The 13,679-nt window shown below is 40.7% G+C and overlaps 1 protein-coding gene across 2 annotated transcripts in view; it reads left to right on the top strand.

Moving 5' to 3' along the window:
* MAPKAPK5 (MAPK activated protein kinase 5) overlaps window positions 1-13,679 on the top strand; it is a 34,769-nt gene that overhangs the window by 15,701 nt on the left and 5,389 nt on the right. The window contains exons 6-12 of one of the 2 annotated variants that reach the window (XM_031670060.2): window positions 415-504; window positions 1,250-1,345; window positions 6,170-6,250; window positions 8,758-8,945; window positions 10,821-10,941; window positions 12,875-13,005; window positions 13,252-13,373. In XM_031670060.2, the coding sequence (XP_031525920.1) occupies window positions 415-504; window positions 1,250-1,345; window positions 6,170-6,250; window positions 8,758-8,945; window positions 10,821-10,941; window positions 12,875-13,005; window positions 13,252-13,373 (829 nt within the window). The remainder of the gene's footprint in view (window positions 1-414; window positions 505-1,249; window positions 1,346-6,169; window positions 6,251-8,757; window positions 8,946-10,820; window positions 10,942-12,874; window positions 13,006-13,251; window positions 13,374-13,679) is intronic. The other variant, XM_006204834.3, reaches the window with a different exon arrangement.

The raw sequence follows: 13,679 nt of genomic DNA, 5'->3' as shown, positions 1-13,679 counted from the left end.
AGCCAGGCGTCAGTGCCACTGCCCGGCTGGGGGGACCCAGGCCTGCTGAAGCCTGCCTGGCCCAGCGTTCGCTCTTGCAGTGCTTGTCACATCTCAGATGAACGGAAGTGGAAGCATTTAATTTTTCCCATTTCATACAGGATTTAACCATTGGGTTATTTGACAGAGAACTGTTTTACTGTTGTATTTTTCTTTTTGTTTAACAAAATAAAAGCTGCAGTTAAGCTAAGCTTAATTCATTTCTATTTCTTAGTATCCAAAGTCTTACTTGACTTCTGCTTTAAAACTGAAAACTGACCACAGTCCTAATTGACTTAATAAAGATCATTTTTTAACATCCTGAGTTCTCTAAACCAGGGGCATTAAAGAGTTATCTTTTCTAAGATACAGTTGCTCCGTTATGTCCTTTTCCAGATAGCTTTGGCTCTACAGCACTGTCACTTGTTAAACATTGCGCACAGAGACCTCAAGCCTGAAAATCTGCTCTTCAAGGATAATTCTTTGGTGAGATGACTTGCTTTTCTGCATTTTAGTGCTGCTACTCTCAACGTAGTTCAGGAATGGTATGTAGGTGTGTTTGTGTTTGGAGTGCTCTGAATCCATGGTGAAGAAGCTTTAGGCCAAAGTGCTTTAAGCAACTTATTTTTCCCACCTGTTCCCTTGCTAGAGGCTCAGAGAAATTGCACATACCCCAGCACTGATAATTTTGGATGATACTAATGTGTATTTTTATGACTTAAGATTTTGGGGTATTATTTGGAGGGACTTTGGGAAGGGGCAGGAGTCTATATGCTGATATATATTACCTTGAAATTTAATAGTTGTGTTTGCTGTTAACCCTGACAAGGTGTGTTTTCCCCTGCAGTCCTAGCCCCATGCTCTGTGTCCCACCAAATAATCTGCTCTGGCTATCGTGAAGCTGATGTTAAGGGTGAAGCACACCCTGCACTGATGAGAGATAGGCCAGCAGATAGTCAGGCCGCATTTGGCTAAGATCTTGATTTTAGTGCTGCTGCCTTTACAAGTTATAAAACAAGGCTGTGACTGGGTAGAAATTCCTTACTTCTGCATTACTAAGAACAGTTCCTAAATATAAATCATTATCTCCAGACCTGAGGACATGCTATTCATAGGCTCAGGTGTCAGCTAGAAACTCATGAGAGCTTAAGGTAACATGTCTTGCACCTGGATTTTCCTTTAACATTTTTCGAGAACTCTGGAGCAGTAACTCCCATTTGTTTTATTTCAGGATGCCCCAGTGAAGTTGTGTGACTTTGGATTTGCCAAAATTGACCAAGGTGACTTGATGACACCTCAATTTACCCCATATTATGTAGCACCACAGGTAAGCATGTGCTATTTCTGCCATAGATGTATCATCAAGCTGCCTATAGACTCATATTTCTCCCATTCCACAGCATAAGTAGGCATGTACTACAAATGGAAAGGGGAGAGCTCAGCTTCAGATACCTATAGACTACTTAATTTGGTTAGGCATTTTATTCTTTTAAAGTCAATCTTATTGAGATATAATTAATACACAGTAAAATATTCCGATCCTAAGTGTAGTTTGATGAGTTTTGACAAACTCCTGCATGAACATCACCACAATCAAGATACAAAATATTTCCATCACTTCAAATGCTGTCTTGTGTGCTTTTGAAGTCATTCTGCTCCCAACTTAATCCTCTTAATTAAAACCAGTGATCTACTTTCTGTCATTATTGGTTAGTTTCACTTGCTGGAGAATTTCGTAAGAATGGAATTCATGTACCTTTTGTGTTTCACTTCTTTGGCTCAGCATGTTTTTGAGTTTCATTCATGCTGCTGTGTGTATCAGTAGTTAGTTCCTTTTTATTGCTAAGTAGTTTTCCATCATATGACTAAGCCACATTTGTTTATCTGACTGATGACCATTTTGAGTTGTTCCCCGTTTTTGACTGTTATGAATAAAGCTGCTAGGAAATTAATTTACAGGTTTAAGGGGACATGTTCTACCCCGGCTTAGGTACAGTATTTTTCCAAAATGGTTGTACCATTTTATATATGCATGAGTAATGTACAGTTTCTTCACATTCTTATCACCACCTCATCATGTTTGTTAGTATTTATAATTTTAGTCATTCTGGAAAGTACGTGTTACTTCATTATGGATATAATTATAGCATTTTCTTGATGGCTACTGTTGTTGAATATTTTTTCATGTGTCTGTTGGCTATTCAGTTGTGAAATATGGGTACAACATTCTATTGTGAAGTATGGGTGCAAATCTTTTGCCCTTCTTTTGTTGTTGGTTTTATAATTGAGATAGAAAATTTTTTATTGTATTCCGAATACAAGTTCTTTGTCATATATGTGTATTAATTTTTTACTGCTGCTGGAACAAATTGCCACTAACTTAACGACTTAAAACAACACACTTTTATTACCTTATAGTGTTGGAAGTCAGAAGTCTGAAATGGTTCAGGGTGTCAGCAGGACTGTGTTTCTTTTGGAAGCTCAAGGGGAGAATCCATTCCCTTGCCTTTCTAGTTTCTGAGGCCACCTGCATTCTTTGGCTTGTGGCCTCTTTCTCCATTTTCAAAGACAGCAGTGTAGCATCTTCCAGTCTCTCTCTCTGCCTCTGACCCTCTTGTCTCCCTCTTTTTTAAAAAAAAATTGAATTACATTACAGTTTTGTCTAATTGAATTATTTTGCAGTTTTGTCAAAAATCAACTGACCATGTATGTGTGGTCTATTCTAGACTCTATTCTGTTTATTTGATATGTATGTCTGTCCTTAAAGTGATATCATCTGGATTACTGTAGCTTATTATTAACTCTTGACCTCAGATAGTGTAATAAGTCCTTCAAATTTATTCTTTTTCAAAATTGTTTTGACTATTCTGGATCCTTTGCATCTCTCTACAAATATTAATTAATTAATTAATTAATTTTTGCAAGGAGGAAGTAATTATGTTTATTTATTTACTTTTTCAGTGGAGGTAATGAGGATTGAATCCAGGACCCCTCTATAAATTTTTGAATTTAATTATCTATAACAGAAAAGCCTCCTGTGATTTGATTTCATTTAATCTATAGATGAATTTGGAGAGAACTGACACCTTAACAGTATAAAGTCTTCTACTCAGTGAACATGGTATATCTCTCCACTTATTTAGGTCTTTAATTTTTCTCAAAAATGTTTATATTTCTTAGTGTGTAGGTCTAATATCTATTTTCTTATTTTTCTCTATATTTTATGTTTTTGGATGCTATTGGAAATGACATTTAAAAAAATTTTCACTTTCCAATTGTTTGTTGTTAGTTTGTAGAAATAAAAATGAGTTTTGATCTCTTGGGTCCTGGAATCTTGCTAAATTCACTCATTAAGTCTAGTAGATTTTTTGTAGGTTTAAGATTTTCTACATACAAAGTCATGTCATCTGTGAATAAAAATAGTTTTACTTTGTTCTTTCTAGTATGATTCTCTTTTATTTCTTTTCCTTCCCTATTGTACTGGCCAGGACCACTTACTGAATATAAGTGATGTGGGCAGATGCCTTTGCCTTGCTCCTTATCTTACAGAAAAAATGTTCAGTCTTTCACCATTAACTGTTACGTTTTTTGTAGATGTCTTTTATCAGGTTGAGGAAATTTCATTTTGTTCCTAGTTTACTGAAAGGGAATGTGATAAATTTTGTCCAGTGCTTTTTCTGCATCTGTTGAGCTGATTATATATTTCTTCTTTTTTCTTTTGTTAATATGCTGAATTAATTGATCTTCGGGCATTATACCATTCTTAACGTTCCTAAGATAAACACCACTTAGTCATGATGATTGATTTGTTAAGGATTTTGTGTCTTTTAACAAAAGGGATATTGGTCCATAATCTTTTCTCATAATGTCTTTCTTTGCCTTGTTTCAGGTTATCAGGGTAATAATACTGATATACAATTGATTGGGAATTGTGTCTTCCTCCTTTATTTTCTGAAACAGTTTGTGTAAGATTGGTATTTTGGAGTTTTCATTGTGGGTTTTAATGATGTAATCAATTTTAAAATAGGTATAGATCTACTGAACTTTTATATTCTTGAGCTACTTTTAGTAATTTGAGCCAAGAAATTTGACTATTTGTTTTTTAATTTATTGGCATAAAATTATGATAATCCCTTATTAACCTTTTAAATATTTTTAGGATCTGTAGAGATGGAGGGGAATGGTATTTATGCTGGAAGGCGGCTTGCTGCTTCTGCTGTTACTCCTGTAATGTGCGGGTAGGGGGGTCGGGTCATTCTGCTCAGGAGTTGAGCTGAGTTTAAGCTTCGTTGTTGCTACTGTTACCTTTACTGTGCCACTGGCTAGAGATTCTTCTCTTGTTACTTTGTGCTTAGGGTAGTGGTTGGGGTGCCACAGGTTTTTTGGTGTTTTGGGTTTTTTTTTTTTTTTTTAATGTTTCTTCTCCACCTTCAGCTTTGGCATTGCCTGTCTGCCGGTACCTCAGAGGGGTGTTTGCTTCATGGTCTTTCTCCACCACTAGCAGGAGTCTGCTGTTACTACTTGGTGTTTGCTATCCTGGTGGAGGATCGTAGTGGCGAGGGATGGAGAGTATCTCTTTTCTGAACCAGCCTCTGTGTTGGGCAGGTCCTGTCTTCTTCAGTTTCATAAGCAGAAGAGCCCACAAGTGGGTGCGAACACCTCTTGTTTCCATTGCTCCTGGGGGGTCTGCTAGCCCCACATGCTAGCCCCAACTTTGCCTTTAACAATTTGTTAAAAATTTAGCCAAATTCTTTTTACCCATATGGCAGGCTATAATGCTTTCTCCTGGGCTCTGTCACAGATGAGCTAGTCTTTGCATGCTGTCTCTTCTTTGAAGGGACAAAAATACTTTGTTGCTTTGAGATCCCTGATGAATTCAAGAAAAGTGATGATTTTGTAGTTTATGTGGTTTTTCCTTGCTGTTAAGGTGGGAGTGACACTTTCCAGCTCTGTACATCATAGACAGAAACAGAAGTCCCAGCAGTTTGATTCTGGTGTGAGTGTTTGTTTTTCCTGCTCGAGGTTTGTTGAGTTCCTTGGATCTGTCATTTTTTAGTGTTTACCAATTTAGGAAAATTTTCAGACATTTCTTCAAATGTTTTTCTGCTTGTCCTCTCTGTGCCTCTTTTATGAGACTATAGTCATACGTATGTTAGATCACACACAGCACAGAGGTCCTGATCTTTTTTTCTACCTATGCCTCACTCTGGCTGGGTTCTCTTGCTAGGTTTTCAATTTCACTACTCTTCTGCATTGTCTAATCTGTGAAGTTCCTCATTTCAGATTTACATCATCTGTTTCTCTTCTCATTTTGTTAATTTTACCTGTAAGTACTGCAACATATTTAATAACTTATTTAAATCCTTGCCTGCTGATTGCATCATCTCTGTCAGGTCTGAGTCTGCTTTTTTTGATTGATTTTTTTCTTTCCTGGTTATAGATCCCATTTCCTGGTTCTGAATAACATGTTCCTGCTTCCTTGCAGGTTTAATAAATTTTGTTTGGATGCTGGATGTTGTAATATTATATTGGTGAATGTTTGAATTTTGTTGTCATTGAAGAGTCGTGAAGATTGTTTTACAACAGCAGTGGGTCTGAGTGCAAGGCTGATGCATTCCTGCAGAGAGCTGCAGAATCCTGTCACCTTCAAGGAGCTGTGTGGCTTGCCAGTCTTGTGCTCCAAGGAGTCCCGTTGCACATGACAATGGAGAGCTTGGCCAGGATGATGGTCCCGTGGATGGCAGTGGTTACCTCCTTGGAGCACTTAACACCCAGACTGCTGTGACCATTACAGCCCTCCCTGGCAACAAGTCCCCCATGAACCTGAACCATTGGCCAGAACCAGTCTGCTTTTATAGCTGCATAGGGAACGCCCCCAGGAAAAAGTCGGTAATCTCAGATGCTTCAATGGGCAGGAAGAAGAGATAAGTCTCCTTCAGGGACTTTGATCTTCATGTCCTTGACCTAGGCAGACACACTGATAAATTGCTGATTGTAAGAGAGAAAAAAGGTTTTTGAAAGTTTATGTAGAATTTTTTTTTTTAAATTGTTGATTGTTGACTACCCTCTTCAGCCTTCTAGCAGTCTATCTCAAGTTGCAGATCATTGGTGTGATTTTTAGTAAACTGTGCCCTTTCTATGACTCTGACAGGTACTGGAGGCACAAAGAAGGCATCAGAAGGAGAAATCTGGCATCATACCTACCTCGCCAACACCCTACACGTACAACAAGGTAGCAGAAGAGACACTTCTCTTCACCCCTCGGGTGTAGTCCCTCTTCTCCTATGAGGTGTTTGTGGCCCTTTGGGAAGGTGGTAAATTCCATTCTCGTCCCTTAATATTCCTGCCCAAGAGGCTGAAAGAAGCCACACATGCAGAAGAGTATTTGGAGTTCAAGTTTTTGTCTGATGAAATATGAAATAAGATTCTTACCAATTTAGGTTTTGCAGCAGGAACCAAAGACGATGGTCACCTGGAGGTTTTTCATTTGGCTAGCTGGGTAGTCCACTGACCATATTTAAAAGATATGTTTGTCTTGCTCTTTTGAGGTGGAGACCATTTCAGAGAATATTCCTTGGCCATTTATGGTGCCCTTATTTCTAACCCCATAAAATACCCAACTTAGAACAGGGTCTAGTACACATAGCAAGTATCCTTAAGTGCTACATGGTACTATCACAGCTCTTAAATCTGTAGCCTGTGCATCAAACTTCTCTTCTCTAAAGTACAAGAGGTTTAGGGCTTCTTGAAACAGGTCCTGGAGGTCCTGGAGTCACTGAGTAGATCAGAAAGAAACGCTGCTGCTCGGGGACTCAAGGTGATGTAGGTGACAGAGAGGGAGCTGAGGCTGGTAAAAAAGCAGGCCAGCTCTTCTTGGTCCCACACCTTACAGGGCCCTACATATTCCTAACTCACACATGCACGTGTACGCAGACACACACACGCACACACACGCTCACGCACGCATACGAATCAAAGAATACACAGGCTCCCGCGGCACTCAGGACCCCCACTTGGCACTGGCACTGTGTGACTGGAACCCCAAACATCTGCTTTCACTGATTAACAGATTGACACTGTTCAGTCCCCAGGTAATCACTGCTCCACACTTATAAATTAAAACCTTATAGGCAGCTGTGCCCTTAATAGAGTGAAGGTTTAATGTGAGGGCTGTGCTAATCATAGTGTCTGAGTCAGAAATTGCTTCCTGCTTCCCCATGCAGGAAGGAATTGAGTGGTAGAAGCACTTGGCTAAGGGAGATTCATTTACTTGACACAGTCGTCTCAGCATGAACGCAGTGGATTCTTGTGTGATATATTACTTCCCAGTACTAGTTTTTTCTTCTCTTCCTGTTCCATTTTGTGAACCTAGGGGTGCTTGTGAATTAGCATGATACTAATAAAATTTACACACCACAGATGAGTAATATTTTTGAAATAATGAGTTCATATTACTTCTGAATGTGTATATATGTTGGTCTAGTTATAATCTTTATATTGGCAACTAAGAGAACACTGAATGCTACATCTGCAAGTAATTTTTAAATAAAAATAATGTAATAAGATGTAGTTAAATTTCCAAAAATTAAGTAAATACATCAACCTTAATTGGGGGGGGCATTAGGCCAGGAGACTTGCTATGACTCCACCACTGTTCAGCTGCATGATGTTGGCTGGTGCACTTAGTTTCTTTCACTCTTGACAGAGGACCTTAGAGGTGATGAGATCTCTGAAGTATCAGTTTCCTCATGTGAACTATTTTCCTCACTTGAACTATTTTTTAAGATTTCTTTTCACCTCTGTAATTTTCTGATTATGTTCTATAGCATGAGTCATGTCATGTGTAAATATTTATGAGTATGATGCCAAGATGTGGGTGAGAGTTCCTGAGACACCTCATTTTCCAGGCTTCTCTCAGAGCAGCACACAGATGTGGTGTTAGGAACGTGTGGCCACAGCGACAGGCTCCCTGGGCTGCCTTTCTCAGGCAGACTCTGCTTTTGTCCTATAATTCAGGAGAGCCTTGAGTTGAAGCCTCTAAGGACCCAGTGTCCAAGGCAGGTGGAGCCGCATTTAATTAAAATAGGAATCCTTTATTAATAATAGTACTGTGACTACAGGCCATGGAATCACCTTAATACCTACAGACATGGTAGTTGGTGGCAGTATGGTCTTGCGAATGGACACAGTGAGCCCTTTGTGGCCAAAGGATTGCTTTTAGCCTCCCATTCTTCCCTCCAGAATGACCCAGAAACAAACCCCTGATCTGTGTCAAACTGCTTTGAGCCTTTACAAGATGACTTGTGCTATTTTATGGGGTCAGCCCACTTGTGTCTTAGCTGCTTTGTTCCTGCACCCTCAACCCTGCCCAGGTCGACAGAATACATGTTTCACAACCAGCTGCCTTATATCTATTACTTTCTGGCTGGGGACAAAGTATTCTACATCTGTATGCAGCAATCAGATAGCAGCTTGGGTCTAAGCTGTGAGAATAAAAGTGACTATTTTACTTCAGACTGCACTTGTATATATGGTGTGCATATATGTAGTATTGATAGCACATAACAAATAAGAAAGATTAGTTCTCTCAAGACTTGCTGAATCTTTTCCAGTCTCTGTTAAGTGATTATTGGTGATATCAGCCTGTGTGTATCAGGGGTTTGTTTCTGGGTCAGCCCTAGGGGCTTTATTTTGGGGCTGTGCTTCTGCTGTGAGTGACCATTTTCTTTTCGCTTTCAGAGCTGTGACTTGTGGTCCCTAGGGGTGATTATCTACGTGATGTTGTGCGGATACCCTCCTTTTTACTCCAAACACCACAGCCGGACTATCCCAAAGGATATGCGGAGAAAGATCATGACGGGCAGTTTTGAGTTCCCAGAGGAAGAGTGGAGCCAGATCTCAGAGATGGCCAAAGATGTTGTGAGGAAGTGAGTTCCTGGGCTGCTGGGTGGGGGAGGCGGTGGGGCACAAAGGACTACTGGGTAGAGAAAAGTCCTTTGTTTCTCAGACATGCTCCTTCCCATTTTAGCATCACAGAAATTTTTCCCCAGAGCCTGAGATGAGAGTTCTTACTGTCTAGACCTCCGTGAAATTGGAGCTTTGCTCCCTCCTGTTGCATTCCTGGAATCTGTCTCCAGGGTTGAACCCTGGTTCCTGGGTAGTCATTGTATCTGTGAGCATTAATTCAGGACCTTAAATGGTAAACCCCCTGGTGTACGCTTCTTGCATGAAGGCTAGTCATTTGGAATGGACATGATCCCTGGAATTGAACTGGGGTGCTAAGATGAGCACAGTGCTTTTGGCTTTTCACTCTGTGGCTGCTGTGGGAGTGTGTGATTGGTTGTTCAGGGCCTAGACCCCACCCGCAAGCCTTCGCACTGCTAGTTGGTTGCTCTGACATGTATTAAGATGGAAAGACTTAGAAGAATTAGGGCTAGTGAGTGGATGAAGGAGAGTTGACATTCAGAGTCCTTTGGAGAAATTAGCATTAAGTAAGAAATCAGACCTACATTTGAGGTGTATTTGCTTTTTCTGCCTACCTGTGTGAGAGGCTCACTGTCTGCGACTTGGACACTGTTCTGGCATTCCTACTGCTTAGTCTTCACTGAGTAATTTCTCCTTCTTTGGTTTCAGTTTCTTCAGCTGTAATGCAATAAAAATAAGCATTAAAGGAGCAGAACCTGGGAAATGTCTCCTAACAGTACAGCCATTTCCTTTGGAGATTACTCTCTTTCAGAAGTGAGCTTATCCTGTTGGTTAGGTGTTTATGTATATACATATAAAAAGGAACTCGTTTCTAAAATATTCAAGTGAAAGTTTTTTAGGAGGGTGGAGGCAATGTTTAAATCATCCTTGGTCTTCCCATGCTATTTCCATGCTGTATTCTCAGCAACTTAGCCAAAACATCAATATCCTCTAAGTGGTTCTTTGCAGTTCTATAGAATATATCTCTTGTCCCCAGAACAACATTATCTTATTTCAGCATTGGGGTTCTTTTCTAAACAATCCTTTCCTTAGAATCTGAAGCTGTTTGTTCACAATGATCCAAAAGTTTGCACAGAACCTGAAAGAGCAAGTAGACATGTTGTCCTGACTCTGATATTTGGAATGGAAGGCTGTGTATTTGGAAGGCAGTGCTGTAAAAGGCCCAGGGAATATGCTGGGGTGAGCTAGGAATTGCATAAGCATGAATGGACAAGATGTAAATTATGATCAAAAAGTCAATGGTACAGAGCAATACATTAGGCTTAGAAGGAAATGCCATCTCCTCACAGATTAGATTTTTAGCTTTTGAATGTCTTTGGAATAAAGGGTTCATATCCTGCCATATGGTGACATCTAAGAGTTTTACTGCAAGTAGCAACCTGGATTTTCAGAACTGCAAGGATCCTCAACTGATTTTGCAGCCACTATCGGCCAAAAGAGCACTCTGAGTCCCTTTTGGAAATTATAGCCCACTGTCCTATAAACAATGGTCTGAAGATTCAAGGTCTTAGGAACTATAAGCCAAATTAGGATTACTTTACTAAACCTAGAACTCACTGTGAAGTATCACTGAATTAAGCCTTTTCCTACCACTTTAACCTCAATTTGTTTAGTCTAGAAAGGACCACCTAAGGACACAATGCCTCACACTAACGGTTAAGGACAAGAATCCCACCCCTGTGCTGCAGATGGAAAGCCTAGGCTTGTTAGAGTTGGTAGAAAGTCGGAAGCTGGAGCTGGTTAGAGCCAGACCCAGGAACTTCCTGGCCTTCTGGAAGCAACTGTGCCTAGCAGCCCTGTTGGCTTTTTCTCCACAGGCTCTTGAAGGTCAAACCAGAGGAAAGACTTACAATCGAGGGAGTGTTGGATCACCCCTGGCTCAACTCAACTGAGGCCCTGGATAATGTGCTACCCTCTGCTCAACTGATGATGGATAAGGTTTTGAATGATGTTTATTCTGTTGGCCAAAAAGGCTATTTGGGGAAGGAATGCTGGGGTTTGACTCAGTGAGGGGTGAAAGGCAAAACAGCGCAGAGCACGCAGTCTTTCGCAGAGAAACATTTCTGATTTCCAGAAAATCAGATCAGAAATAAAGAACTTCTTTCCATAAAAGACCAGATCAAGGCCTGACTATTTTCCATATTTGTAGTATGGGGTTGGGGTTTCCATATTTGTAGCATGGGGTTCAGGAATGAAGCTGGTTTGGATGAAGGGAAGTTGCTTAGGTTTTAGATATTGTTTAAGGTGGTAAATAGACATTCAGATGAATGAGCTGTGTGGTGTGGAATCAGTGTGGCTGAGGTAAAGGCACTGACACACACCTGAGTGTTACCCACTTAGAAGGGATGGAGTTGAAGTGGGAGAAGGAGTAAGTGAATAGGAAGAAAGGATGCTAAGACTATGGGAGAGAAAGGAGAGGAGAGTTAGAAGGAACAGAGTTTTCTGTTATCTCTGATTTGTGTGCAGTTGTCTTCCTATTTCAGATATGTCCAGTAGTCCAGAAATGGTTTGTTCAGTCCGAAATAACAAAGGATTACTTATATCCTATGTTTGTCAGCACTTGAGGGTTACAGTGTGGGTTTCCTCAAGATCCTGGAAATGAAGAAGACTGACTGACTTCTGGAGTTACTTTTAAGACTAGTGCATAATGAAGCCAAGTATGGATATGCATAATCTTCTTAATGAGGACAGGTAGCTCCTAGGCCTATAGAGTGAAACTGTAGTGTGACAGTACATTCGTATTTTTAAAGAATTGATATGGTCAAGATGCAGGCTGGTCAACTTGGGAGTGTAGGAAAAATGGCCACATACGCAGAAGCTGAATATTGTCCATCTAAGCTGTGCCTAGAAGATGGAGCCTGTGCTCACGACCTTGAGCTGTTCCTATCTTTTTTGATTGGGCCATTGCTGATGAGGGGGAGATAGATGCAAGGGTCCAGGGGCATGTATGTAGCCAGGGCCAGTTACTATGGTTCCCTTAAGTGAGTTCCAACTGTTCCAGATCTAACTGCATGCTCACTAAGGAACAACTTTTTTGAACTGTCAAATTTTGCTGTTGAAATTCCAATAATACAGAAGTATATAAAATAAAGGCCAAAGTTCCCTTTCATTCTCCTGTCTCAATCTCACCCTTCAGAGGTGAGGTGATCTATGGTTTCATGTATCCTTCCTGATTTTTTTCTAGGGAGACACAGACACACTTTTCTAGGGACACACAGAATTTGCCCTTTTTTAAAAAATACAAAAATGAGATCTTCTTGTTCTTACAAAGCTTTCTGCTGATTCTCTGCCTTCCCGCATTGGTCCGCCCATAGTGAGAGAATGCACTGGTCATAAAGACAGACTTGAAGAGTGCTAGATTCATGACAGTTATTTCTCACTGTAAATTAATTGACTGGATTTTAGATCATTTTTTGAGGGGCTGCTGTGCTCAACATGTGAAATGGCTGGGGTTCTGAGCCATCAGGGCTGAGGTGACTGTCTACACCACGGGGGCAGTAAATAAATGCTAGTCAGGGAGGCTTTTCAGGCAGTAGCCTGCCAGCCTTTCCCCTGATGTACATGTATGCCTCTCTTTACATTTGCCCTTGCCAACAACTGAGCATGAGCCATGTGAGTATTTCTTACTTGCATTTCTGTCTCCCCGCAGGGAAGAAGGGCCAGCTGTTGTGTGGCCCTTGGCTTGCCTGGTATTCCCTGGGCCCTGCTGCTCCATGGGGAAGAGTCCTCTGCCTAATCAGACTTTGTATACCCAGCATAATAGTGAAATTGCCTTCTTAGTTCTTTGAGATTCTCCTCCCCACTCTCTTAGATTAGCTTTTTAGGTGCCCAGAAATGACTGTGAGAAACTGATGACAGTGTTTGCATTCAGGCGGTGGTTGCAGGAATCCAGCAGGCCCATGCGGAACAGTTGGCCAACATGCGAATCCAGGATCTGAAAGTCAGCCTCAAACCCCTGCACTCTGTGAACAACCCCATTCTAAGGAAGAGGAAATTACTTGGGTAACTGAGCTTATTTCTTTGATTCTTCCTCATGGCTGGTGTGACTGAGTGCAGGGTTCTGAAAGGTCAGTCAGGGGTCTGCCCTTTTTCTGCCTTGTAAGAAGGTGGAAAGGGTAAGTTCTTTAAATAGCATCAGAAGTTGGAGATACTCTATAGTTATTTATCTGAAAAATCGGTTGCCTTATGTCTAGCATTAATATTTGTTCAGTCTCACCTTGTTATTATCTCTTTCCCATATTTTTAAAGCACCAAGCCAAAGGATGGTGTTTATATCCACGACCGTGAAAATGGAGCTGAGGATTCAAATGTTGCCTTGGAAAAGCTCCGAGATGTGATTGCTCAGTGTATTCTCCCCCAGGCTGGTAAAGGTTACATCATTTACGAATGGTCTGTGTGTGTCTGTGTGTGTGTGCATGTGCACATGACTTAAGGAGTGGTTTAGTTTGAAATTGTCTGTTTCATCTTTGTGTTAAAAGAGATTAAGTACATTATATAAATTAGCCTGTGCCCACTGAAAAGAGTGGACAGTGGGAACTCAGAAGTGTGGTTAAGTTCTTCTCCTCCTTTGGTTTTCTGTGAAATTTCTAGTTTGGGTTTAATTGCCAGTGTTGGGCACAGCATGTAATTTTTTGTTTTCTTACTTTGTTAACGAGGTCACAGGATAGAGGCTGGAG

The sequence above is a fragment of the Vicugna pacos genome, chromosome 32, assembly GCF_048564905.1.
Source record: "Vicugna pacos chromosome 32, VicPac4, whole genome shotgun sequence".
NCBI lineage: Eukaryota > Metazoa > Chordata > Mammalia > Artiodactyla > Camelidae > Vicugna > Vicugna pacos.
This window is presented reverse-complemented; position numbering and strand designations above follow the sequence as displayed.